Source organism: Nansenia antarctica (assembly GCF_963989245.1).
Source record: "Nansenia antarctica genome assembly, chromosome: 16".
Classification (NCBI taxonomy): Eukaryota; Metazoa; Chordata; class Actinopteri; order Argentiniformes; family Microstomatidae; genus Nansenia; species Nansenia antarctica.
In genome coordinates, this window is record NC_137686.1 from 16,112,543 (window position 1) to 16,137,370 (window position 24,828).

At 44.1% G+C, this 24,828-nt stretch overlaps 1 protein-coding gene across 2 annotated transcripts; it reads right to left on the reverse strand.

Annotated features, from left to right (window-relative positions):
* Nucleotides 1-7,079: 7,079 nt before the first annotated feature.
* Nucleotides 7,080-23,908, reverse strand: paxip1 (PAX interacting (with transcription-activation domain) protein 1). 2 transcript variants are annotated; one of them, XM_080546345.1, is made up of 24 exons: nt 23,810-23,908; nt 22,441-22,575; nt 22,273-22,316; nt 21,843-21,906; nt 21,409-21,519; nt 20,013-20,475; nt 18,758-18,927; nt 17,787-18,428; nt 17,148-17,453; nt 16,726-16,909; nt 16,233-16,327; nt 13,791-13,886; nt 13,461-13,598; nt 12,624-12,745; nt 12,013-12,197; nt 11,623-11,666; nt 11,260-11,324; nt 10,544-10,646; nt 9,642-9,810; nt 9,079-9,179; nt 8,648-8,782; nt 7,849-7,924; nt 7,596-7,656; nt 7,080-7,247 (listed from the first exon to the last, which is right to left on the reverse strand). In XM_080546345.1, the coding sequence occupies exons 1-24, from the start codon at nt 23,888-23,890 to the stop codon at nt 7,232-7,234; spliced, it is 3,606 nt and encodes a 1,201-aa protein (XP_080402471.1). In that variant the 5' UTR covers nt 23,891-23,908; the 3' UTR covers nt 7,080-7,231. The 2 variants fall into 2 exon arrangements, with proteins under 2 accessions (XP_080402471.1, XP_080402470.1); XM_080546344.1 differs by having other exon boundaries at nt 16,726-16,912.
* Nucleotides 23,909-24,828: the final 920 nt, after the last annotated feature.

A 24,828-nucleotide genomic window follows, 5' to 3' on the forward strand; every position in this document is an offset into this window, starting at 1 on the left:
GTTTTATTGTTGTAAATTATTATTATTTAACCTTGTTTTATTTCTAGCTTCCCACCCCTCCCCTCCCCTAATTTTGTAGGGCTCTGGCAGTGCTCCTTGTGTGATGGCCCGTCTCCCGGTATCTCCTCTACGCTCTTGAGACTGTGCTGGGAGACACAGCAAACCTTGTGCCGGCACATATGGATGTGCCATCCTGGGGGAGCTAGACTACCTGTACAACTTGAATGGGCTGGAGGTAGCGCCTCATGTTACCAGTAGTGACAAGGGTGCTAGCAAAAAGCAAAACTAGAGAAAAATCAGTCAGGAAGAATGAGAGAGAAATGGTCTGTGGCCACCACCTGCATAACCAGTTCCTTTTTGGGGGTTGTCTTGCTGTTGCCTCTCCTGTCCACCTGTTGTCGCTTTCATTTGCACCAAAGCAGGTGAAATTGATTAACAGAAAAATAAATAAACAAATAACTAATGAAGGGACGGATGGACAAAAAAACTGAAGCAAGTATGGACGAACAGACGGATGGAAGAACAAAAATAATTAACAGATGAAAGAATGTAAGAAATGAAGGTAAGAACATAAGACATGAAGAACAAAAGAAGAAGAACAAACCAGGGCCGGCCCAAGGCATGTAGTCTGTTTTTTTGTTATTTATATATATATTATATATTAACTATTTTGTAGTGTTCATTTGGACTATTTTGCAGTCTTAAATTGATTGTTCATTGCTATTCATGTCAAAAATGTTTTGGTTTTTATTGGTGTTCATTTGTCATTGTCTTTACTTATAGACCTTGTTATGTGCATGTTTGTTGCTTTTATAGTTCAAATGTTGACTTTATTATTTTAAGTAAATTATTATTTCGTTTCTAGAGTAGCCTATAGCTGTTTTGTAGTTAACAGAACACTTTTGTAGTGTTCACTTTATTTATTTTGAATATTTTGCACTCTGCACTTGTTTATTGCTATTTATTTGTAAAAAAATATTGTGGTTTTATTGGTGTTCATTTGTCATTGTCTTTTCTTATATATACATTGTTATGTGCAAGTTTGTTGCTTTTATAGTTTAAATGTTTACTTATTTTGAATACTTTGCAGTTGTAAAATGTTATTTAGTTTCTACAGTAGCCTATAGCTGTTTGTTTTGTACTTAACATAGAACAATTTTGTAGTGTTCACTTTATTTATTTGGAATATTTTGGAGTCATTGATTGTTCATTGTTGTTTATTTGTCAAAAATATTTTGGTTTTTATCTGTGTTAATTTGTCATTGTGTTTATTTAGACCTTGTTATGTGCACGTTTGTTGCTTTTATTAAAAATCTTGCTTAGGGCCACAAAAGTACCAGGGCCGGCCGAATGAACAAACATGAACAAGGAAGAACAAAAACGAACTAACAGAAGAATGAAAAAGTTAGACAAAAGAAAGAACTGAAGAATTAACAAATAGACAGGAGAACAAACAGAAGAATGAAAAAGATGAAAAACGGACAGATGGAAGAACGGGCAGAAAACAACCACTGAGGGACGAATGAAAGAACAGACAGACTGACGAATGAAAATCATCCTAATCTTCATCGTCATGGGGTTGGGGGAAGTGTATCTTCATCCTCATCATGGGGATGGGGAAGCCAATCAATCCCTTTTGGCATTTAGCAGACTTGTGACCGTGACCGGGCAGCGTGACTGCCGCGTTGGCGTAGAGGTGGTGGGACCAGTCGACCAGTAGAGGAGCGGAGTGAAAGGGCTGAAGTTTGGGGGGTGACCATTGCTTGCAGGTAGGCAGGGACTGTCCCTTTTGCCGCCCAGTAGGCGAGCACCAGGGTCTTGAATCTAATGCGAGCTGCTATCGGGAGCCAGTGAAGGGTGTGAAGGAGGGGGGTAACATGAGAGAATTTGAGGAGGTTGAAAACCAGACGGGCGGCAGCATTCTGAATGAGTTGCAGAGGTCTGATGGCGGAGGTGGAGAGCCTGGCCAGGAGTGTGTTGCAGTAGTCAAGGCGGGAGATGACCAGTGATTGGACCAAGAGTTGAGCTGCTTCTCTGGTGAGGAATGGACGTATCTTTCTGATGTTGTAGAGGAAGAATCTGCAGGAGCGCACTGTTGCTGCGATGTTCTCCGCACAGGATAGGCGGTTGTCCAGGATCACTCCAAGGTTCTTGGCTGTCTGGGAGGAGGTTGCAGTAGAGTTCTCAACTGTGATGAAGAGGTCTTGGAGAGGGCAGGCGTGACCAGCGTGACCAGCTTTAGGCCTTGCTGAAATGCCTACCCAAGGCCTTGCTAAAATGCTTACCCAAGGCCTTGCTAAAAATGCCTACCCAAGCCCATGCCGAAATGCCTACCCAAGGCCTTGCTGAAATGCCTTTCTACCCAAGGCCTTGCTGAAATGACTACCCTAACGTCTTCCTGAAGTGACTACCCTAACGTCTTGTTGAAGTGACTACCCTAACATCTTGTTGAAATGCCTACCCTAACATCTTGCTGAAATGCCACAGAGAGAGTAAACCTCAAGACTACGGATGAAAACTAGGCTTCTTGGCTAATTCTGGTGCATTCTTTGATGTACACTGTCACTGCCAAATACACAATAATACAAATAATTTAAAAAATTAAAAACCTACTCATTCTACTCTCACAGATTTAGGTAGAAAGGTTCAATCCATGGATGCATGATTGAAACCAATTTTCCTACCTGGTGATGCTTCCCAGTCTACGATGTCATTATTTGAAGACCTGGAAACAAAATACAGGTTCAATTACTATCTCAGGGTGATTTGTTGGCATGTGTTACAATTTAAACCTTAATCTTTAACTATTTGTATTGATGTTTTTACTGTCTGTGCTTTTGTGTTACTTTTTATTTATCTATCTATTCTTGTTCTCATGATTTGAAGGTGACATGAATTGAAGCTATATATAAAATGTATTACAATATTTTGCTCTTACTGCATTCTATCGACAAATAGTCAAGACAGCAGTTTACAGACAAACAGTTCAGTGTACTATTACAATACCAGTAAAATGTATCCATTTGGGGGTTTTAAAACAAACATGTGTCCAGTGTGGTGTTAAATTGACACCTACCATAAGGTCTCCACCAGGACTGAGATTCTCTGGACCAGAACAGGTGCCTTGAGATGCTGCAGACCTGAGGGAAAGAGACAACATTAAACTATACGATACAACTTAACACTGTAGTAGCTGATCAAGTTTAGGCTGGGTTGCACCAACCTGGATTAAATTAATGCTGTTTTAGACTTAAGATAGGGTTAGTAAATCTAAACTGGTTTATAATTAATCAGAGACGTTGTGTGCACATCTTAATTTTAACCCTGGATTAGTTCAACCTCTTTTCAATGGTTAAAATAGGATTAGTTATGTTCAGTGTCAGCCATGATGGATTCTGATGAAATGTAGAGTGAACGTGTAGCCAGGGGCGGGAATAGCTTAAAGGTTAGAGAGGACAGCTAACAATCGGATGGTCTCTGGTTCGATCCCCGACTGAGGGGGGAGCTGCATGTGACCTGGTGATTGGAGGGTTGCTGGCATTTTTGCTCAAGGCACAGGGTCAGCCATACGCAGGGTTCGAGTTATGTGGGAGCCAATGGGAGCTGAGCTCCCATAGAGATGGTCTGAGGCTCTCTGAGCTCCCATGAAGGCAGTAAAATCACAAATCTGTGGGGGTCGCTAATAATACATTACCACAACTATTATTTGATCAAAATGTCAATGTAATGAATATTATTTAATTTATATTATAAATATTGTAAAATAAACACGTTTTCCAAAAGAACTACGCGCACCATTAATCTCCTGTGAATGACAGTATGCCTTTGACTGCCTGCACTTCACCACCAAGACACCATGGGGCGCAGTAGAATATTGTGCAACAGCAAAAGGTTGATTAATCAGCTGTGCGGTAAACCGTTGGAACACACAGTGCACAGCTGATTAATCAATTAAACCAATAGAGTGAGACAGGATATGTTCATATACCAGTTGCCTTTCAGGAAGTAGTGAGATCGTGCACCTAGCCTATTATTGAGAAGCAAACATTAATTCATTAGCTATACAGGAGTATATACATACAGTAGCTACCATGCCGCCCGCATTGTTATTCGTGGACTTAAATGGGCCTCCGATCGACAAATTTGACCCTCTCCCGTTCATCCAATCTTGGATAAAGAAAGGACATCGGACGTCAGCATGGTTCCAGCAGGACCGCGACCGCAGCCTACTGAAAACAGACCACTTTGGTCTATCTTGTCTCCGTAAAGGTAAGGTGGCTTTTACTTTTTACTAACCTAGTGTACATGTATTTTTCGCTCCTTCTGTATAGCAAAAATAACACAATTATTGGCCGAGATACATGTGTGACTATCGCTTTTCTAGCTGTTGTTTCATGTGGGGCTGTTGATGTGGTGAAATGAGTAGCCTGCAGCTGTGGCGTCAGGATATGTTGGTATTTGAGGAGGAGGATGATGTTTCGGTACCGGTACCGTTTTTAAAGTATCGATTTGTCACCGGTATCGAATAAAACCCAAACTGTACCCAACCCTAACTATATGTTTACATGCCAACTAATTAGCTAATTCATTTCTGTCATTTAGAGCTGAGGGGAGCAACAGAGAGATGGACAACAGGACAGCAACAGAGAGACAGACAACAGGACAGCAACAGAGAGAGACAACAGGACAGCAACAGAGAGACAGACAACAGGACAGCAACAGAGAGACAACGGGAGAGGAGAGCAATAGAGACAGAACTGAATGCACTGAACCTTTTTTTAATTCTTTGCATTATTAACACTGTTGTGTTATTGTGTTATTAAAGTGTTTAAGTGTTTTATGGTAAAGCATTATGAGTGGTGACGTGTGTGTGCAGGGTGCTCGTGAGTTGTATATTTTGGGGAGGGGGGAGGCTTGTGTATGGGGGCGGGGGGTCCTCACACAAAGGAGTAGCCTAGGGCCACTGACCGCCTTAATCCGCTACTGCCTTTTGCTAATTAAAACGTGTAAGTCCCATCGCTGTGTGGGCATGATTCGCGCGTGCATGAGAACATTTCGCACTGTTATTTTGGAGACCCCCACAGAGATCAGCTTATAACTCGAACCCTGCTCAGCGACCCTGGAGCAATTAGGGGTCAAGTGCCTTGCTCAAGAGCACAACAGCAGTGGTAGGGACCTTAGATATGATCCTGGTATCATAAGGCGTCCACCCCTGCCGTTGTGCCCTTGAGCAACCCCTAACTGTTCCATGTTTTTTGGTTTAGATAGCTGAGACATTGTGTCATTGTACGGAGCCCCCCTGGGGTCACATGGTAGCAAAACAATATTTGATGTGTGAATCTGTTCCCTCGGTTTAGTAATCCGTTCCCTCGGTTTAGTAATTTGTTAGGGTTAGGCCCTACGAGCCAGAACAATCGCAAGGATTAGGGTTAGGGTTAGAATCCTTGCGATCGTTCTGGCTCGTAGGGCCCAACCCTAACGAATTACTAAACCGAGGGAACGGATTACTAAACCGAGGGAACGGATTCACACATCAAATATTGTTTTTCTACCATGTGACCCCAGGGGGGCTCTGTACATTGTGTTGTTTGGTTGTCAATAGCTCTAATTAGCCTAGGCTACTACTCTTCTGTATAATCCAGCTAGTATCTCCCTACTCGGTTCAAAATGAATATACGGACGCTTTCAACTTGCAATTGCCTTTAATAACAGTGGAGTGAATATAATACCAACAATACAACTTATCAAGTAGCCTAATAACAGAGCAGTGAATATAATACCAACAATACAACAGATATCAAGTAGCCTAACAGTCAAACAGAGAAATAAAACGGCCGTTGGCTTCAACTAAACACTCGCTAAAACCCTTACCTGCTAGCAGACCTGCTAACTCCTCAGCTTTCATGGCAAGCCTCTCATGGTCTCCCCGAAGTCTGACAAACAGAAGTAGCCCCATAGTCTATTTACTGAAGACTGAATGTTATTAAAGCGTTTTTCATGACAGACGGAATAACTATGCTAAGTTTGGAGTGAGGTCTGAGGAGAACAAGACACATGGCGGGAAGCGCGAGACGCAGCTGCCTCTAATCTAAACCTGGGCGTTAATGAGTCTCTTATGTAGGTGTGGCTGATGAATCCTATTGGTTGACACCTTAAACGACCGTCCTGATTGGATATCAATAATGATTGGTAAACAATTAGAATCGACCGTTGACCCAGGCTCAGTGTCCTCACAGCTTCATATGCTAAAATGATCTACTTTTACATTACTAAAAAATTCATAATCATACTTTCTTCTTCTATAGTGACTGCCAATGGCACCTTACATTAAAAGTATTCCGAGGCTACTTTATACATGCATGTTGTAAATGTATTCATAAATCGACGGCCTACATTAAGCAGGGCCGGCTCTAGGCATTAGGTGGCCTAGGCGAGTATGATTTGATGCCTCCTCCATCCCCTGGCAACATTTTAGGGGTGCCACCACATTAACCCACCAGTACTGCCTCATCACCACCCACACATTCAACAGTAAAAATATGAACAATGGTTTCAAGACAAAGACAAAAATATGTATTTTTATTAATTTAAATTACAGGATCTGTAGCAGCAGGATCTGTAGGAGCTGCCTTGATAGACTCACATACCTCAGGATATGTTCCAGTTGATGTTGATGGGGGGGTAAGCCCTGTGTGTGTGTGTGTGTGTGTGTGTGTGTGTGTGTGTGTGTGTGTGTGTGTGTGTGTGTGTGTGTGTGTGTGTGTGTGTGTGTGTGTGTGTGTGTGTGTGTGTGTGTGTGTGTACTTCATTCCTCAAAGATAGATTGTCATTCATAAACATCTAATAATTGTGAGACCACACAGAAAAGAAAACCCAACACACTTTTCATATTGACAACAAAATTATTGATTTTTATTCCAAAACCATTGAATCACTGCTGGAACCTTTAACAATACAATACAAAATATGTTAAAATAAATCAATAATTTAAACATTCAATCCACAAAAATAACATCATTTATTTGTGTATTCATTATCAACTGTTGTTACAAAAAGCTACAAAACGACAGTTGGATCTATCCACAGGGTATAAAATCTTGTAAAACATCAAAAACATGTGTGTGAGACTGTACATTGCAGCTGTTTTAGTCTTGATTGCTTCCTCCACAATAGGTCCTCAGTAGATGGAGAAATGAACTTCCATAATTCTTCTTCTTCATCATCATCATCATCAAGTAAATTTATACGTGAGATAGTTAAGGAAAGTGGCTACATTTTTGCAAAGTTACTCAAAACTATAAATGGCAATGGACAATAACGTAATGAAAAGAACCTCAACTGATATTGATGAGATATTTTCACCTAAGGGGGTAATTGAAAAGAATATCCAAGTCTATGTACAAAATCAATGACAACAATAAAAAACAACATTGAAAATGCAGCAATAACATACAGTAGCACATTAACATTTCCAGATCCACGTTACAGTGGTTGGGCTAACATCTCAACACACAATGGTGTCTTTGTCAGGGCTACATTGAATGGCTGTGTTTAAACAATATTGACTCTCATTGGATAATGTGTGAAAAGGATATGATTCATAATCCAGTTTCTGGATTAGAACTCCGGTCAAAATTAACTCCGCGTTGTGGACGTCTGGAAGAGATGGAGAGGGACAGAGTGAGGGGAAAGAGAGAGAGGGGGGGGCAGAGAGAGAGGGGAAAGAGACAGAGAAAGAGACAAAAAAACAGGTTTAAATTAGGCTGTTGTCTGATTCGGATCACAGACAAAAAGAATAATATTTGTAATATTTTCTTTTTAAAAGTAGTGTTTGTATGTTGCTCTTACCAATGTTCTTCAAGAAGTACTCTCTGCAGAGATGAAGATCATTGTCACATGATATCAAGACGATCTCCGGAAGGTTCTGAGAACGACAGCCAAAGTTCCATCAGTTATCGAATCACAGAACCTCACCAACATTCTTCAAGAGCACATTCACAGTACACAACTGATGAAGGAGAGACAACGTGCATCACAGATAAACAAACAAGAGGTTTCCAGCAGGACCCAGTGTTTACTGGTAGTCATATTGAGTGAGGACCAGCTCGGTGGCCTTGCAGTTAGAGTGTCCACCCTGAGATTGGGAGGTCTTGAGTTCAATCCCCGGCTGAATCATACCAAAGACTATAAAAATGGTACCCGTTGCCTCCCTGCTTGGCACTCAGCATTAAGGGTTGGATTGGGGGTAAAACCCTGTGATATACCGGTGTCATGTCCAGGGAGTATACTTCAACAAGCCGCCTTAAGCCGTACATCAAGCCGCCTCACGCTATTGAAACAGGCTCCTGCTCCTATGGGCCATTAGGCCCGAGAACCATCGGTTCTCAAGGCTACTTCTTACTTATATTGAGTGAGGCATTGTCTTACAGATTTGCTAAATCACTATGGCCTGCTTGGCTGCCATGTGTTGTATGAGAGGTGTTTCACAACACGAGAGGTCGGTTTCACAGACAAGGCTTAAAAAGCATCCTCAATGGAGATTTTCCACTGCAAGTGTGATTTAATCCTGGACAAGGCTTAAGTCTTGCCTGTGAAACCGGCTAACTGGCCCTAGATCAAATTGACCATCGTTTGTTGGTTGGTTTACCTTGTTCTGTTTGTGCTCCATGATCTTGCGGAAGGAAGGCTGCTTAGGGAGCACCTTCCCCCCGGCGCTCTCCACGATGGCCCTCATGGTGGTGGGGCTGGGACAGATGCCCGGGGTGACGTAGAAGTACTTCCCCTGGAGAGGGAGAAGGGAACGGAACAGGAATAAAAATGGCAAGACACTGCTAATTGTAAATAATCTTATTTGTCACTTATGTCCAGTGTATGTTACACTTGTGTAATGTGACGTAACAATAACCTTGAAACTTGAATAGACGTTAGAATAAACTTGAATAGACGTTAATAGATAGTTAATCTGATCACAACTGAACTGCAAAATGCCTTCATTTAATGTTTCAATCTAAAACTATAGAGGAATGGATCTCCCGGGAGACAGACGGTAGACTCCAGAAGTTTAGGACGACCGCTGACCTTGAAGAGCGGAGCACCGTGAGCCCTCTTCAGAGACTCCTCCAGACTGAAGCTAAACAGCACCTCCGCCTCAGCATCTCTCAGCATGAAACTCTGCTCATCTAGACACACACACACACACACACACACACACACACACACACACACACACACACACACACACACACACACACACACACACACACACACACACACACACACACACACACACACACACACACACACACACACACACACACACACACACACACACACACACACACACACACACACACACACACACACACACACACACACACACACACACACACACACACACACACACACACACACACACACACACACACACACACACACACACACACACACACACACACACACACACACACACACACACACACACACACACACACACACACACACACACACACACACACACACACACACACACACACACACACACACACACACACACACACACACACACACACACGTTTAGAACAAAAGGTCTTGTTTGTGCTTGTGTGCATGTGTGAGTGAGTGAGAGCCAAACCAACTCTTACCAACAAACTTCTGGCTCTTCCAGCTGTCGTCTAGCCAGTCAGGGGTAACGATGTGTTTGACGATGGACATGGCTGTCAGGAACTTGACGGTCCTCGTCACCTTGTTGGCCACCAGGTGAGTGCACTTATGGGCGCTCTCCGCTACCTCCCCTCCCAGGTTGTGTAGCCTCTGCAGAGAGAGAGAGAGAGAGAGAGAGAGAGAGAGAGAGAGAGAGAGTCATGAGTCAATCCATGAATGGCCTCCAAACACGGTATAAACATCCACCCACCCTGTCTGACATTCATCACCCAAAACAACAGATGGTTTCAGACTGCACCAAGGACAAAAGCCTGTGTCTTTCTCTGAAATAGTTAGTTATGCCTTTCGACTGCGTCCGAGAAGGGTTTGACTCTGGAATCGATTCAGTTTCCAAAAAATCTCAATATTTGACATTTAGCAGATGCCGCTTTATCCAAAGCCACTTACAACAAATACATTTGTGTAGGTAAGTGAATCATCTATCCATCAATCATCATAAGAAAGATAAATCTATGCTAGGACCAGGGGCCATTGGTAGTCACAATGCTAGAAAATGTATTAATTGATTTACAGTAGAGAAACCATACAGGGGTGTAGTGGGGCTGAAGAGGTCTTTAGGAGGAACAGTTAAGATGTCGCCTAAAGAGATGGGTCTTCAATCTACCACCTGACTCCACAAACATCTCTTCTCCTTTTTCTGGGCCCAAACACTGCCAACACTGTAACTGACTGATTTCATCCGAGACCTAAAAGGACCATTATTTTATTTTTTTAATGATTATTATTATTATTATTTCCCTTACAGACATCTAAAATGGCAGTTCAATGCGTTTTACAGATTTTTCACAAAAACGTAAAAGGACACAGCAACAAAGACCGTTACCTTGACGTACTGCTGGACCTGCATCGGCTCGAAACCGGTGAAGAACACGTGCGGGGTGGACTCCAGAGGAAGCTTCTTCGCAGAGGACTGGATCTCCTCCAGCCTACCATGGAGGGAATGAGAGGGATGTCACCACACTGGGTTCATACACGGAGGGGGGGGGCTGTGGCTCAGGAGGTAATGTCTAATGACCGCAAGGTCAGCGGTTCAATCCACAGCTGGCCACGTGTCGAGGTGTCCTTGGGCAAGACACTGAACCCCAAATTGCTCCCATTGAGCGGGCCGGCGGCTTGCGTGGTAGCTTGCCGCCATTGGTGTGTGAATGGGTGAATGAGAGGCCATTGTGCTGCACTTTGGAATAAGGAGCTATATAAGTGCAGTCCATTTACCATTACGTTTCATACACAAATGTTTTTATCAAACTAAATACACAACAGATTTGTGCAACTGAACATTCACTGCCAAAGTCAAGCGAAGTCAAGTTTCTTAGCCATTTGTAGATTATTAATTAGAATTACATACATTGGAATTTTTCGTTAGAGCTCCACCAGGGGAGGCTGGTGGAGGTAGAAATCGGAAGTCGAGGTTGCTATAATGCATGGAACGGTATCAAACACGTGCATTACAATGAGCCTGTCTTCCGATTTGTGCCTCGACTGAGCACACACAGTACACAACACATGCAGTTAGAGTTGATGTTAACCTCCTGGACTCACCTAGGCTTCTTAGTGGGAGGCTGGGGGGTGTCAGACTGTTTCTGCTTCAGCTGGAGCTGCATAGACTACTCATGGTGTACAGAGAGAGATGAGAGGGACAAGAGAGAGAGAGATGAGAGAGAAAAGGAGAGAGAGAAAAGGGGGGAGAGAGAGAGTGAGGAAAAAAACGAGAGAGAAAGGAGAAGGTGAAAGAGACTAACAAAGGTCACTCACAGCACACAAACAATTTAACTGCATATCGTTTTACTTAGATTAGACAACTTAATGATCCTCCCTCCTGAGTTCTTTCATCTAGCGTTATGCGTGTCTAGTGTAGGAGGAGGAGCCTATGTCTCCCATCTGATGGAGAGGTGACAGACTTACCGCCAGAGCGTCAGGTGACACCTTCACAGGGACCCGCCAAGCACCTGGGACCACACAGAGAAACAGACTTATGGAAACAGACTTATGGAATTTATGCCGCAATAACACTATACAACTCCTCCTCTGGCTGGCTCGATGAGGGTGATCAGAGTCAGGCTGGGGGGGGGATGTTAAATCATTAAATCTGTTGTGTATTACTGTATATAATGTTTCAGATGTCTATTTATGTAAATTTTTATTTGTATTCTACTATTCAATTGTCACTTTATTTTGCTGTTGCTGTTGTTTGTGGCGTGAGCTGCTGTAACACCTTAATTTCCCCTCAGGGATCAATAAAGTATCTATCTATCTATCTATCTCTCTCTATCTCTCGATCGATTGTGTCCATACCCAGGAGGTTGTGGACCAGGTGAGGGTTGGGGATGAGGGGTTCTGGCAGGGTGAAGTTGGTGTATCTGCTGTGCTGGACCTGCCTCAGGGCCTCAAAGTTGCCCAGCAGGATGTCGCACAGCCACTGGGCGTTCACACACGGGATCCTCCACTCCTTGGCCTTCTCATACTTCAGCCCACTAACCCTGGACACACACAGGCACACAGACACGCAGGCACGCACGCACACACAAACACAGGCACACAGGCACGCACACAGGCACGCACACAGGCACGCACACAGACACGCACACAGGCACGCACACAGGCACGCACACAGGCACGCACACACAGGCACACACACAGGCACACACACACAGGCACACACACAGACACACACACAGACAAAACACATAGGTAAGACGAGCAGGCGGTGTGACAGATGGATCAGCCATAATTATCGTTCTATTGCTCTTTTTGCCATTGTTGTTTTTTATGTCCTATGCACCAACCTCAACAAGTCAATTTCCTGTCTGTGCAAATATACTTGGCAAAAAATAATTCAGATTCTGGTTCTGATTCTGATTCTGGGGGGGATATCAACAACAGTGTCCGTGGAACAGCAGTCTTACTCTTTGCAGATGAGCACCGTGTTCCCACGACACAGGTAACCTGTGTACCTGGCCCCGGACAGGTACGCCATCAGCTTCAGGTCGTCACGGTCCGTATCCACGAACCCCGTCACCGAGATGATCTGAGGAGGATGAGGAGACCACCATAAAACAAAATTTCTGTAATTCGATATTTGAGAAATAATTAGGGATGCACCGAAGGTTCGGCCACCAAATGTATTCGGCCAAATAATAGCAAAAAAAAAGTACATTCGGAATTTACCGCCGAATAGTAGCAGGGTTTTTCCTGTATAGAGAATTATGAGGCGGCCGTCATATTTTCTGCCGCCTCCAGCTCTCGACAAAACTCTGGCGGTCTTATTTTCTGTCATTTCTAACTGCAATTGCAGCATTGCGCCGACGTGGTGGCTGGGGTGCTATTTAACCCTAACCCTGGGGGTGCTGTACTGCAAATAAGCTTAGCTTTCGTGTTTGTTAGCGAAATAGCTGTGCACGTAAAGACAAAACAGGGAACCAGCCGACCACCCAGCAACATGCGCACTCGTTGCTTTGACAAGTCAGAATAGACTTTTAGGTTGAAACGTTATTTCATATAAAAAATCCTGGAAGTCACATTAGTTGTGTACCGGTACGCATTCGGTATTTGGCCAAGAATTTTTAATTCGGTGCATCCCTAGAAATAATCCCATCTGTGTAAGTGAGTGATTGTGTGTGTGTGTGTGTGTGTGTGTGTGAGTGTGTGTGTGTGTGTGTGTGTGAGTGAGTGAGTGATTTATGAGAGAATTTTAGAGAAGGAGGAAATGGAATGGTGCCAAACAGACAGGAAGTGGCCCGTACGTGCTGGGAGCAGGGCTTGGCTCCAGGGGGGAAGGCGAAGGGGACATGCAGCGTCCGGTGGGGGGGCACCATCTTCTTCTTCTTCAGGACCGTGTTCAGCCAGTGGGCCGTCACACACCGCCGCCCTTCTCGAAGGGCCTGGGAGGGGGGGGGGGGGGGGGGTTACACACAATTAAATACACACCTCGGGAAGTACAACTAGAGAGCTCACACACACACACACACACACACACACCTCAGGGCCTGCAGAAGTACAACTAGAGAGCTCACACACACACACACACACACACACACACACACACACACACACACACACAGAGCGGTACTCACCTGTACATACATGCTGCTGACCTGGCTCTCACACAGCAGGTGAGTGCAGCGGCTGTTGAGGGAGGAGTCCACAGTGCCACCATAGGTCTGGATCACCTGGAGGCGACAGGACACTCAGACACACAAGGAGCCAGACCAGTCCCTGAGTGTTCACTATGCAGTGGTCTTAAAAGGGGCACTTCACACACAAACTTCATATTCACAATCTTCAGTTTGTCACATACATAAGACACTAAGGAACGGTTTCACAGACAAGGCATGAGCCTAATCCTAGACTAAAAAGCATCTTCAATGGAGATTTTTACATTGAAGGTGTGATTTACTGTTCTACTGCCACCAACCTCCTCAAGACGCCCAGGACCAAGCTCCGCACGATGGTTGATCGGGCCATCTGCTCGGCTGCTCCCAGGCTGTGGAATGCTCTCCCTGACCACCTAAGGGCACCACAGTCTGTGGATGCTTTTAAACGAGGCCTTAAACACTATGTGCAATATGACAACCCTAGTCGTCTATCTGTACAGTATAGTATAGTGCAGGGGTCGGCAATTAGGTTTGGCCTCGGGCCCAAAAAAACTTTAGCCACTAGATGGCGGGCCCGAACATAATCAAAGGATAATTTAAGTAATTGATTGTTAAAAAATGTGACACGTTCTAATGCTTTGACTTTTCTTTCGAGAAATGTACACATCGCTAGTCAACTAACACAGCTTGTTTTGTGAGCCTGCTAACAATGTAAAGTAGTGTTCTAGTTAACTAGGTAGCAGTCCAATCCATTTCGTTGCAGTATTAGGCTTGACTAGCGAGTTTGTGTTGTGATTCTCAACAACGTTGAAACGTAGTTTCACCCTTTTCCATAGTTTTGAATAATAAATGTGTGGACTGACGATGTATCGCAGCCTAACTTATTCTAATAATTATTTAACATACTTTTATTCTGAATGATTCCCCCCTCCTCCAGACAAGGTCACATTATTTATTATTGGATTGGTTGTTTGCGTGTCTGGTGAAGTTAGTTAAACATTTAACCTGCTAACTAGCAAGAGAAACATAATGTCACTCTCCAAAGGTCTAAAGAGGAAAGTTGACGGTGAAAACAGGGCATTTAAAGAGGAATGGACAGCGAACTATACGTTCATCCTACCTGGTTTCATCAATGCAAAGCCGTTGTGTGAGACTCACATTTTCCGTGCTCACAATGTTCCCTTTCTATACATGCGAGTCGTCCTTTTCGTCAATGAATGTGATAAAGACGCACGAGAGGAATCGATTGATGCATAAAAAATAAAAATAAACTGCCTGCGGATTAAAGTGACGTCAATATCACCAGATATCAAGCAAATAGTGACCGATGGGAGATGCCACTTTTCACATTAAGTGAGTACCAAGCCTGTCGTTATTGTATTTAATAACCTAATTGTATTTTGTATATTTTGAATGAATGGCTTATGGCTCATTGTACTTATTATCCCTAATAGCGCGTTTGCTCTGTCGTTTCAGGAGCATAGGCCTACCACCACTTTTGCGCCGATTTTGTTGTCAATGTTTTTCAGAACATTTAACAGAATTTGCTTTGTTACTGTTCATATGTGTGTTGCAGTCACATGCGTAAACATTACGTTTGAATGATTCAATGAGCTGATGTTATTTTTTTCAAACCACACCGCATGTCGGCTATTTCAGCACCACGCCTTGTCCACCTGCTTATGATTCACTATGAGGGGTTCAGCGTCAGTGCGCTTCGGTGCACCCCGCTGCCTGATTGTATGTCCCTGTGTCATTCACTCTCAACATGAATAAAAGTACAATAAGCATTATTCAGGTGGTGGTAGATTCTCTATTCAGACATTATATGCGCGGTATGGGACTGTCGGTCCGATATTGTAAAATAATAAAATTAAATAAAAAAAAAAGAAAAAAAAAAGTGGATTCTCAAAATAATCAGCTGGGCCAAATATTACCGTATTGGTGTCGGGCCAGCAATGGCCCACGGGCCGCCTATTGCCGACCCCTGGTATAGTGGATAGTGTACATAGCCTTTATTTATGTAAACCAGCTCCTTTCCCTTCTTGTTTTTTTAGTTTTTTTTTTTTTCCTAGCACCAGGGGAGCCACCCCTCCTAAATGTCGTTGTTTGGTACCTGTACTATAGCAATGACAATAAAGACCATTCATTCATTCATTCATAAAACCCACCTTTTTAATAGAGCCTTTTTTTAGCCTTTTAATTGAATGTTTTTTGCTTTATCTTACTGTGTTGTAGCACTCTGAGATTTTATATGTAAAGTGCTTTTATAAATAAAATGTATTATTATTATTATTATTATTTAGTCCAGGACTAAAGTCTTGTCTGCGGCCCTAAATATGGTGCTGGAGATAATGAACATCAGAGTGTACAAAAGTGCAGAACTTTGAATTACTGATGAGAATGTAGAAGTTCCCCTACCCTCTTCCAGGTGGCCAGTAGCTGCTTGTCTGCCATCTGCTCCGGGTAGTCCGCTATAGCAAACACACAGCCCAACAGGAAGCCGTCCTCTGGAACTATAACACACGGACAAATAGAGAGAGGAGGTCATCCAAACAAATCCTAACACATTTAGGACCATATCACTGAATCTCCATCACTCTCATTAAATAGTTGTATAACCATGTTTTTGAACGATTTTCTTTCATTTCTTTTCTCCGTTGAAGAGTAGCTAGTTGCTCATGCTAACCGCTACAGCCAACAGGGAAGCCAGATCCATTTTTAAACTTTTGGCATTTAGCAGACGCCTTTATCCAAAGCGACTTACACCAAATACATTTGTCTAGGTAACAGAGTCATCTAGCCATCAGTCATCGCAAGAAAAAGTTATCCATGTTTCGGGCCAGGGGCCATTGGCAGTCATAATGCTAGAAAAAGGAAGAATTTGGATTTGTTTTTCTTTAGGTCAACGTACTGTCTTGCCCAGGCTCGTGTCCGAACAGCTGGTGGATTTGAGGAGGCTGAGGCTGGAGCTGGGGCTGGAGGGAGGTCTGCTGCTGCTGGGGGGGCAGAGCCCCAGGCTGGAGCCCAGGCTGCTGGGGGTGGAGCTGGGCTTGGTGCTGCGGCGGCTGGCCCTGGCCCTGGAGGTGCTGCTGCTGCTGCTGTTAGTTAAAAAGCACAGCAAACTTTATTTCTATGCCGCTTTTAATAAAAAAACAACTGTTGCTGATGTTGTTCAACTACAATCAAACTTTATTTGTATGCCGTTGTTGTTGACGAACGTTTTTGTCACAAAGTACTTCACACATAGAATCTTTTACCTATAGCTTTTTTAGTTTACTTTATGGCAACGTTTTAAAGACTCTAGTATACTGGAACGTAAACCAGTGACCCAACCTGTTGTTGTTGTTGTTGCTGCTGCTGCTGTAGCTGCTGCATGTGTTGCTGTTGCATCTGCTGCTGCAGGAAATGTTGCTGCTGCTGCTGTTGGAGGTGCTGTTGGTGTAACTGTTGTTGTTGTTGTTGGTTCTGTTGTTGTTGTTGTTGTTGCTGCTGTTGAAGCTGCATCTGTAGCCTCTGCTGTTGGAACTGGTGTAGCTGTTGTTGTAATGCATGTTGTTGTTGTTGTTGCTGTTGTTGGAGCTGCTGCATCGGAGGCCTCAGGAGCTGCTGCTGCTGCGGCCGCAGTTGTTGCTGGGAGAACTGGTGGGCAAAGATATGCATTTAAAAATCATAATAGGGTGTGTATGTGGCGCAGCACTCTTAAGACGCAGACCATGTCATTGTACGGCCCCGGGTTCAATTCCTACCATCGACATATCCTGCATGTCATCCCCTCTCTCTCTCTCTTTCTCACCCATCCTGCCTGTCAATCTCTACTGTTATCTATCCCAATAAAGCATAAATGCCGTAAAAACATATTTTGAAAAAAATATATAATAGTGACATCATCATCATACACTTTAAAGAAACAGACACACAATAAAATAATAGATATGACAGATCTTTAAACTTTAAGGTGTCTGGCCTTCTTACCTGTTGTTGTTGTTGTTGTTGTTGCTGTTGTTGTTGTTGTTGGGTGAAGATCTGTTGTTGATGTAGCTGCTGTTGTTGATGAGGTCCTTGCTGGAGGAACTGATGACCCTGTTGGGGCATCTGGGGGAAGCCTTGCTGAGGAACCTGTGGTTGTTGTTGCTGTTGTTGCTGCTGCTGCTGTTGTTGTTGTTGTTGTTGTTGTTGCTGCTGCTGCTGGTGGTGTAACTGCATCAGCTGCTGTGGCGGGAGCTGCATCATGTGGTGTTGCTGTGGCAACTGCTGAGGTTGTTGTTGTTGTTGTTGCTGTGGGTGTTGTTGTTGTTGTTGTTGTTGTTGTTGTTGGGGAACCTGGGGAACCTGGGGAACCTGGTGCACTTGTTGTTGTTGTTGTTGTTGTTGCTGCTGCTGCTGCTGTAGTAATAACTGCTGCTGTGCCTCTGCGGAGAGCGGCTGTTGACCGGCGGGCTTGGCCTGGTTAAAGAGGGGGTTTGGGGGGACGTTAGGCTGTCCCTGGTTCACCTGTTGCTGCTGCTGCTGCTGCTGCTGTTGTTGTTGTTGCTGCTGCTGCTGTTGTTGCTGCTGTTGTTGCTGTAGCTGTTGCTGCTCCAGTGTCTTAGTTGAGGCTGTGAGACTCTGAAGGATCTACAGTCAAGACCAACGAGGACAGGGCACATCGTCAACACGGTGAACACGGACTAGACATGACATGGACTAGGAATAACACCATCGCTTTATCATATCATGCCTATATATGCAAGGAACAGACTGATATGAGCACACCGAGAGGCAGTTAAACCAGACACAGATTAAGACAGGTCCTGGGCTAAGAATCATACTTTAAACAGAGACTCTCTCTGAAATGTTTCATGCATTTTATAAGTCTAGAAGCAGGCTTCTTCTGGGTCTTGGAGTCAGGCCTAAGGCTACAGGGGGGTCTGTATCTGGACAGGTGACCAGGGTAGTGTTCTTACGTGTTGGACGTTGGAGGGCCTGGTGACCTGCTGTATGTCAGAGTTGTTGGTGATGTTCCGCAGCGTCCTGGCCGCAGGGCTCCACCCCGCCGTCACCTCCGGCCTCTCCGACCCCTGGGGGGCAGTAGGACCCGGGGGGGCAGGGCGGGCTTCAGGTGGTCCTGCGCTACCTATATAGACAGTTGCATTTCATGTCATTTTTTACATTTTTATCCAAAGTGATTTACAATTAGAGATTACAGGGACAGTCTCCCTGGAGTAACTTAGGGCTAAGTATCTTAGTCATGGCCATGGGCACACTAGTGGGTGGTGTTCCCAGGTGGGATTTGAACTCATGACCTTCTGATCACCATTATTTTTTATCTTTATTTAACCAGGAAAAGTCTCATTGAGATTACAATGGACCTATCCCTAAGCCACGCCCCAAAATAGAAATTGTCCAATCATATCACAGCAAAAGTCACTACAGGCAGAAAACTCGGACAAACAACTCGCTAATATATGATGGTGAAAAGCTTCTAGACTAAATATTCTTGTCATCTTTAAAAAACATGTCTATTACTTGCTGTGGTAAATCAAAAATCAGAAATTTGCCAACTCCCGCCATTGTAAGTCATTGAATGTCATACAGTCACGGTCGGTCAGTCAGTCACTGTCAGTGAAGCGTTGTTTGTTTGTCTGAGTTTTCAAAGGGGGCGTGGCTTAGCGATAGGTCCATTCTCTTTTACAAGAGCGTCCTGGCCAAGACAGGCAGCAGCACAATTAACAGGGTTGCAGACATAAAAACAACATAGAGCCTAACAATTTACAATGAAAATAAAGAATAAATTACAGAATCATAAAATATAAAAAATATGTATCAATATGTATCAATATTCATCACACGTTATCAACAACAGGGATCAAACAGGCGCAATATGAATCAGCCAAAACCATCTACAGCCAGATGTGCCTGATCCCTGAGTGACTTAGAACAACTTCAGTAGCAGAGACAACCACGTGACTCGACATTATTGCAAGGAAGACCATCAAAATGAGCTAGTAGTATCTCGCAACTACAGTCCTAAGAGATGTTAAGGAAAATAAGAAGACATTAGTACCCAAGTTAGGGGTCAGGGCTAGGCCGTCAGGGCTAGGCCGTCAGGGCTAGGCCGTCAGGGTTAAACAAAATCTCCCCAACACAATGCAAAGCAATCTAAAAGCGCTAAATCCATTGAATTACTATTCAATTTTTATATTATCATTAATGAATTACCTGGCACGGGGGGCACAGTGGCGCAGAGGTTAATCAGGCCCGAGTCCTTCACCGGCTGCAGGCGCCGTTTCCCCGGCGGCACCAGCGGCACCTCCGCCGGTGTCCAGTTCAGGTTGCGCTCCTCCTTCTCCGGTGACTCGTCCGACGAGTCGTCGAACATCAGCTCGTCCCGGCGCCCTGACTTGGGGGAGGGGCGGCCACGGGCACTGACGGGCGAGTCGTCCCGCGAGGAGGCCAGGCTCGACCTCCGGGACCTGGAGCGCCGTTCGCTGTAGCTGCCGTCGGAGCGGGAGCGCTGGTCATACTCGTAGTCACTCTCCTCCTCCTCCTCCTCCTCCTGGTAGGTCAGGCGCGGGTGGTACAGGGTCTCGTCCTTCCTGGCCTTGTCCCGGACGGACTCTGAGATCCATTCAGGCGTGACGATGGTGATGCCGCTGAGCTTCAGGGCACACTCATACTTGGCCTGAGAAATAACAACGAAAATATCTGTTATTATACAGACTTTTACTGCATGTTCAGTGAAACTGTGTGTGTCAGATTTCTAACAACTTTGTTTTCATAGCAGCAACGTTCTCATTATATCTATCTATGTCTATGTCTTTATCTACTGGGCGCAGGAGGTAGAGTCGCCGCCTAATGATCACAAGGTTGGCAGATCGGCGGTTCAAGCCCCGGCAAGACACTGAACCCCAAAATTGCGAGCGTGAGCGGGCCGGCGCCTTGCATGGCAGCTTGCCGCCATTGGTGTGTGAATGTGTGTGTGAATGAGAGGCCGTTCTGCTCTCCCCAGGAGTGTGCTGTGCATGCGTGCTCTCTCGTGGGGGTGTGTGTGCAATACGATACTTTCTCCTCGGGAATCAAAGTATATCTTATCTAATCCAAGATGAATTGTCAAATAAAGCCCTAACCAGCAGTAGTAACAGTGTAATGGGTTTATCAGTGGGCCAGTAAAGACAGAGTAGCCATATAACCAGTCAGCAGGCCCTGTTCTGCCCCCTGATGCTTGGCTATAAAGACAGCAGTAAAACCCAGGGCTTCTCTTCCTGCAATAACCATCAGACAAACGGGTGACAAAGCAATGTAACTGGACTATAAACTGGACCAGACAAGCAAGGCCTCCCTCAGCAGACACCTCTATCCTAAAGATGGCAACAGAGAGAGAGAGAGAGAGAGAGAGAGAGAGAGAGAGAGAGAGAAAGAGAGAGAAAGAGAGAGAGAGAGAGAGAGAGAGAGAGAGAGAGAGAGAGAGAGACACACACACACACACACACACACACACACACACAGACACAGACACACACATACACACAAAAACACAGGACACAGGAGTGCGCATACACACACACACACACACACACACACACACACACAATACTTAGTATTCAAGCATAATTACCCCCGCTGGCGTCTCGACCACCAGGTGCGTGACCTTCTTGTTCAGGTTCAGTTGACATTCCCCCCCGTAGAACGTCACTAAGGCCCACAGGGCATTGATGTCCTCTGGTAGCTAAACAGACAAACAGATAAAAGAAGACATGTTTGAAGAATGGACATCCGTATGCAAACTACTTTATCCAAAAACACTCTGAAAACACTCAGTAGACATTGGCAATATAGTTATCGTTTTACTATTAGAATGTATGAATTTTACCTTTTTCATTTCAATTCACAAAGTAACAGAGCATACTGTAAACGGTAAACGGACTGCAGTTACAGCGCTTTACAATGGCCTCTCATTCACACACACATTCACACGCCAATGGCGGAAGGCTATCATGCAAGGTGCCGGCCCGCTGATTGGGAGCAATTTGGGGTTGTGTCTTACTGTACCTTGGTCAGACACGCTGTGACCCCGAAGAATATCTGTCCTGACTCTGGGGAGAACCCTGTCACTCTGCAAGCATTAGTCGTCAAGGAAACCATTCATGCAAAGTGTTAGCATTTTGGGTGCGTTCGTGAATACGCTCTGAGAGCGCCGGAGTGCACCCGGGGTGCTCTCTGACCGTTCGGAAATAAACTGATTTCAGTTTAAACCAGAGCAGATTTCCAGAGTGTATTTACAAACGCACCCTTTGATTCAGAAACATAAACAAACTGGAATGTGATCAGGCACACAGCAGAAATAAGTCCAGGAATAAGCAGGATTGTCCTATCGGCTCTGCTATAGGACGATGTCAGAGAAGCACAACATTAATTCCTGATTAATAAAGGGAATGAATAGAAAAACTGAATGAAAATGTGTTCATCTCCGAAAGGATACGGTAGCAAGTCTCCACATCTCACCGACAGGACTACCCAAGACGGCTGAAAAGGAAAGGACACTTATGTCACAAAATGCTTCTTTCACGGCCGGACAAATCCAATCGTTATCAAGAGCACGACAGATGTTATGGCTGAACGTCAGGATGTAATCATTCAACACTGTTACCTTGACAACGGGAAGGTCGAAGACCTCACGTGACTCCCCGACCTCAGGGTTGTCTCCATCCTCTGCTATGATGTGTGTCGCCAAGGCATTATACGACACCTCCTTTCCTTTCCCCGCTTTCAGCAGCTGCACCACCTGCAACGCAAGAGGAGGGGTCAGACAGGGACACTAACTTTAAAGCCGACACGTACGATTTAAGATGACCATTCCATACCACTATAGCTAGCTAGGCAGCATTCATTTACATTTTTGACATTTAGAAGCCATTTCAATGCAAAGCAACAAGTACATGTGTCTAAAGTAAGTGAATCATCTATACATCAGTCATCATAAGCAAAAGCATTGATTTGTACGTTTTACTGTTGGCAATATCTTAGAGGGCATCTTGAAATATCCATTCATTGTTTATGTTTTTAGGCCAACTGTTGGTAAACATTCATACATTTTCAAGATCCTATTCACACATAGCACACTAGCAAATATAGCAAACTATTATCAATACTGCCGATTATGTTATGGTCGGGAAGGGGCGTTATTGACATAGGCAGATATAGTATATCTATGGCCAAAGATTAAGAACAATCACAAATCTGATTAGAAAAATAAGCTTTACACACAATTATGCAAAAGGATGATTATTCACTCAAATCTCACTAGAAATCAAACCTTACTTCATATCCAGTTATAAAGATTTGATATCAGGGGAAAAGAAGATCGAATGAGAGAACCACTATTTGGCAGGAAGTATGATTCCAGCTAGCGTCGCACGGGCGTAATGAGAGGCGCACAATTATGCAAAAGGGTGATTATTCCACTCAAAGATTATCAATGTATCCAGCCACCAGCTAACGATGTGTGCGAAAGCATTTACACTATCAAGCACCTCGCTGCATTAGAAACGGTGTTAGCTTGACATCAGATCGAGCTACTAGACTACCAGGGTTAGCTGTTAATGCTAGCTACAATAGCTACTCAGTCAGGGGGGTATTCCATCAACGTCGCTAAAGGAAAATCCTGGCTTATTTTTTGATAACTTCTCGCGAGATTTATCAGAATATGCCTGGATATTTTTAGGAACTCTCGCGAGACTTGTCAGACTAAACCTGGATTTTCTTTTAGCGATATAGATGGAATACCCCCCAGATCTCATCCGGATACATGGGATACAGCTATCCATTTGTAAACCCAATATCGCACTAGATTGTCCATTCATCGTTTATATGACATGCAGGTACATATTAGGTATCTGCGATCGATCGTGTGGTTGTGTGAGTGTCCTGTCTTCTTATGATCGTTGCTTTTTTCCATACAAGATGGCTATTATTGTCATGTTTTTGGCTAGCGTGTGGCTAACGAGCTAACGCTTCACCTTCTGGTCGATGTCCCCGACAACGTAGAATTTGACATCTTTAAAAAGCTCCTCTGGGACCTTCGGTTCCTCGTCCGACATTATTGTCCATGAAATGTCAATCTGAATAGCTTTGTTACAGGAAAAATCACTCCCAAAAGAAAAAGTTATCCCAGTGTAAAGTCGCTCTCATCTCAAGACACAAACACAGTCTAGCGCCAAATATCCCCGAGCGCGCCATGATCCGGGGCAGACCATCCCATAGGGGTGTCGGGATAACTCGCATGTTTCATTTATGTGTTATTTTGGGGGTTTTCTTACACATATGTTCATATACCACGACGATATATTATTCAGAATATATTGATACTCATCTAGATACATTTCAAGTGCACAGACCGCTAAATACAGTTACCAGATGAAAATGCCACCCCTGACCAAATGAGACATGGTAGGTCTCTGGGAGGAGCCAAGTCGTGACGTCAGGGAGATGATAGAAATGAATGTGAATGGCAGAATGCAGATATTCGATGGCGGGTTTTTCTAACTTTTCTCACGGATAAGGTCTCTCATCTGTGTGTGTATAATAACTGGGAAAGGAATATTGAGTGTCTGCACTCGAAGTCAGCAGCTCTGTGAAAGAAGTTGTCCCCAGTCTGACCCAAGATCACTATGTCCATATACCCTCAATATTTATGCCTGTAGGGCTTGATATATATATATATATATATATATATATATATATATATATATATATATGTGTGTGTGGACCATCTCATTTCAGGTCAGAGCAGGAATTAGTGTTGTGTAAACAGAAGTCAGACACAATGTAAAGGTGTATGGCTGTGATGTTAACCATGCATGCCATGGTGCTTTTATAGGTGTTCCCTACACTGTGTTCGATTCCCACTGGGACCATATACTGAAACATCATGTATGCACTCACTGCAGTGTAAGTCACTTTAGATAAAAGCATGTCAGGCATATGTATTATTATATTAGTTTATGTGTGAGCATCCGCAGCTCTACGCACACTAGTC

Coding starts and splice junctions, on each gene's coding strand:
- paxip1 (XM_080546344.1), bottom strand. CDS start 23,890: ATGTCGGACGAGGAACCGAAGGTCCCAGAGGAGCTTTTTAAAGATGTC. Junction 22,317..22,440: donor TCGACCTTCCCGTTGTCAAG/GTAACAGTGTTG, acceptor TTTCCTTTTCAG/CCGTCTTGGGTAGTCCTGTC. Junction 7,657..7,848: donor GTACTTCTTGAAGAACATTG/GTAAGAGCAACA, acceptor CATCTCTTCCAG/ACGTCCACAACGCGGAGTTA.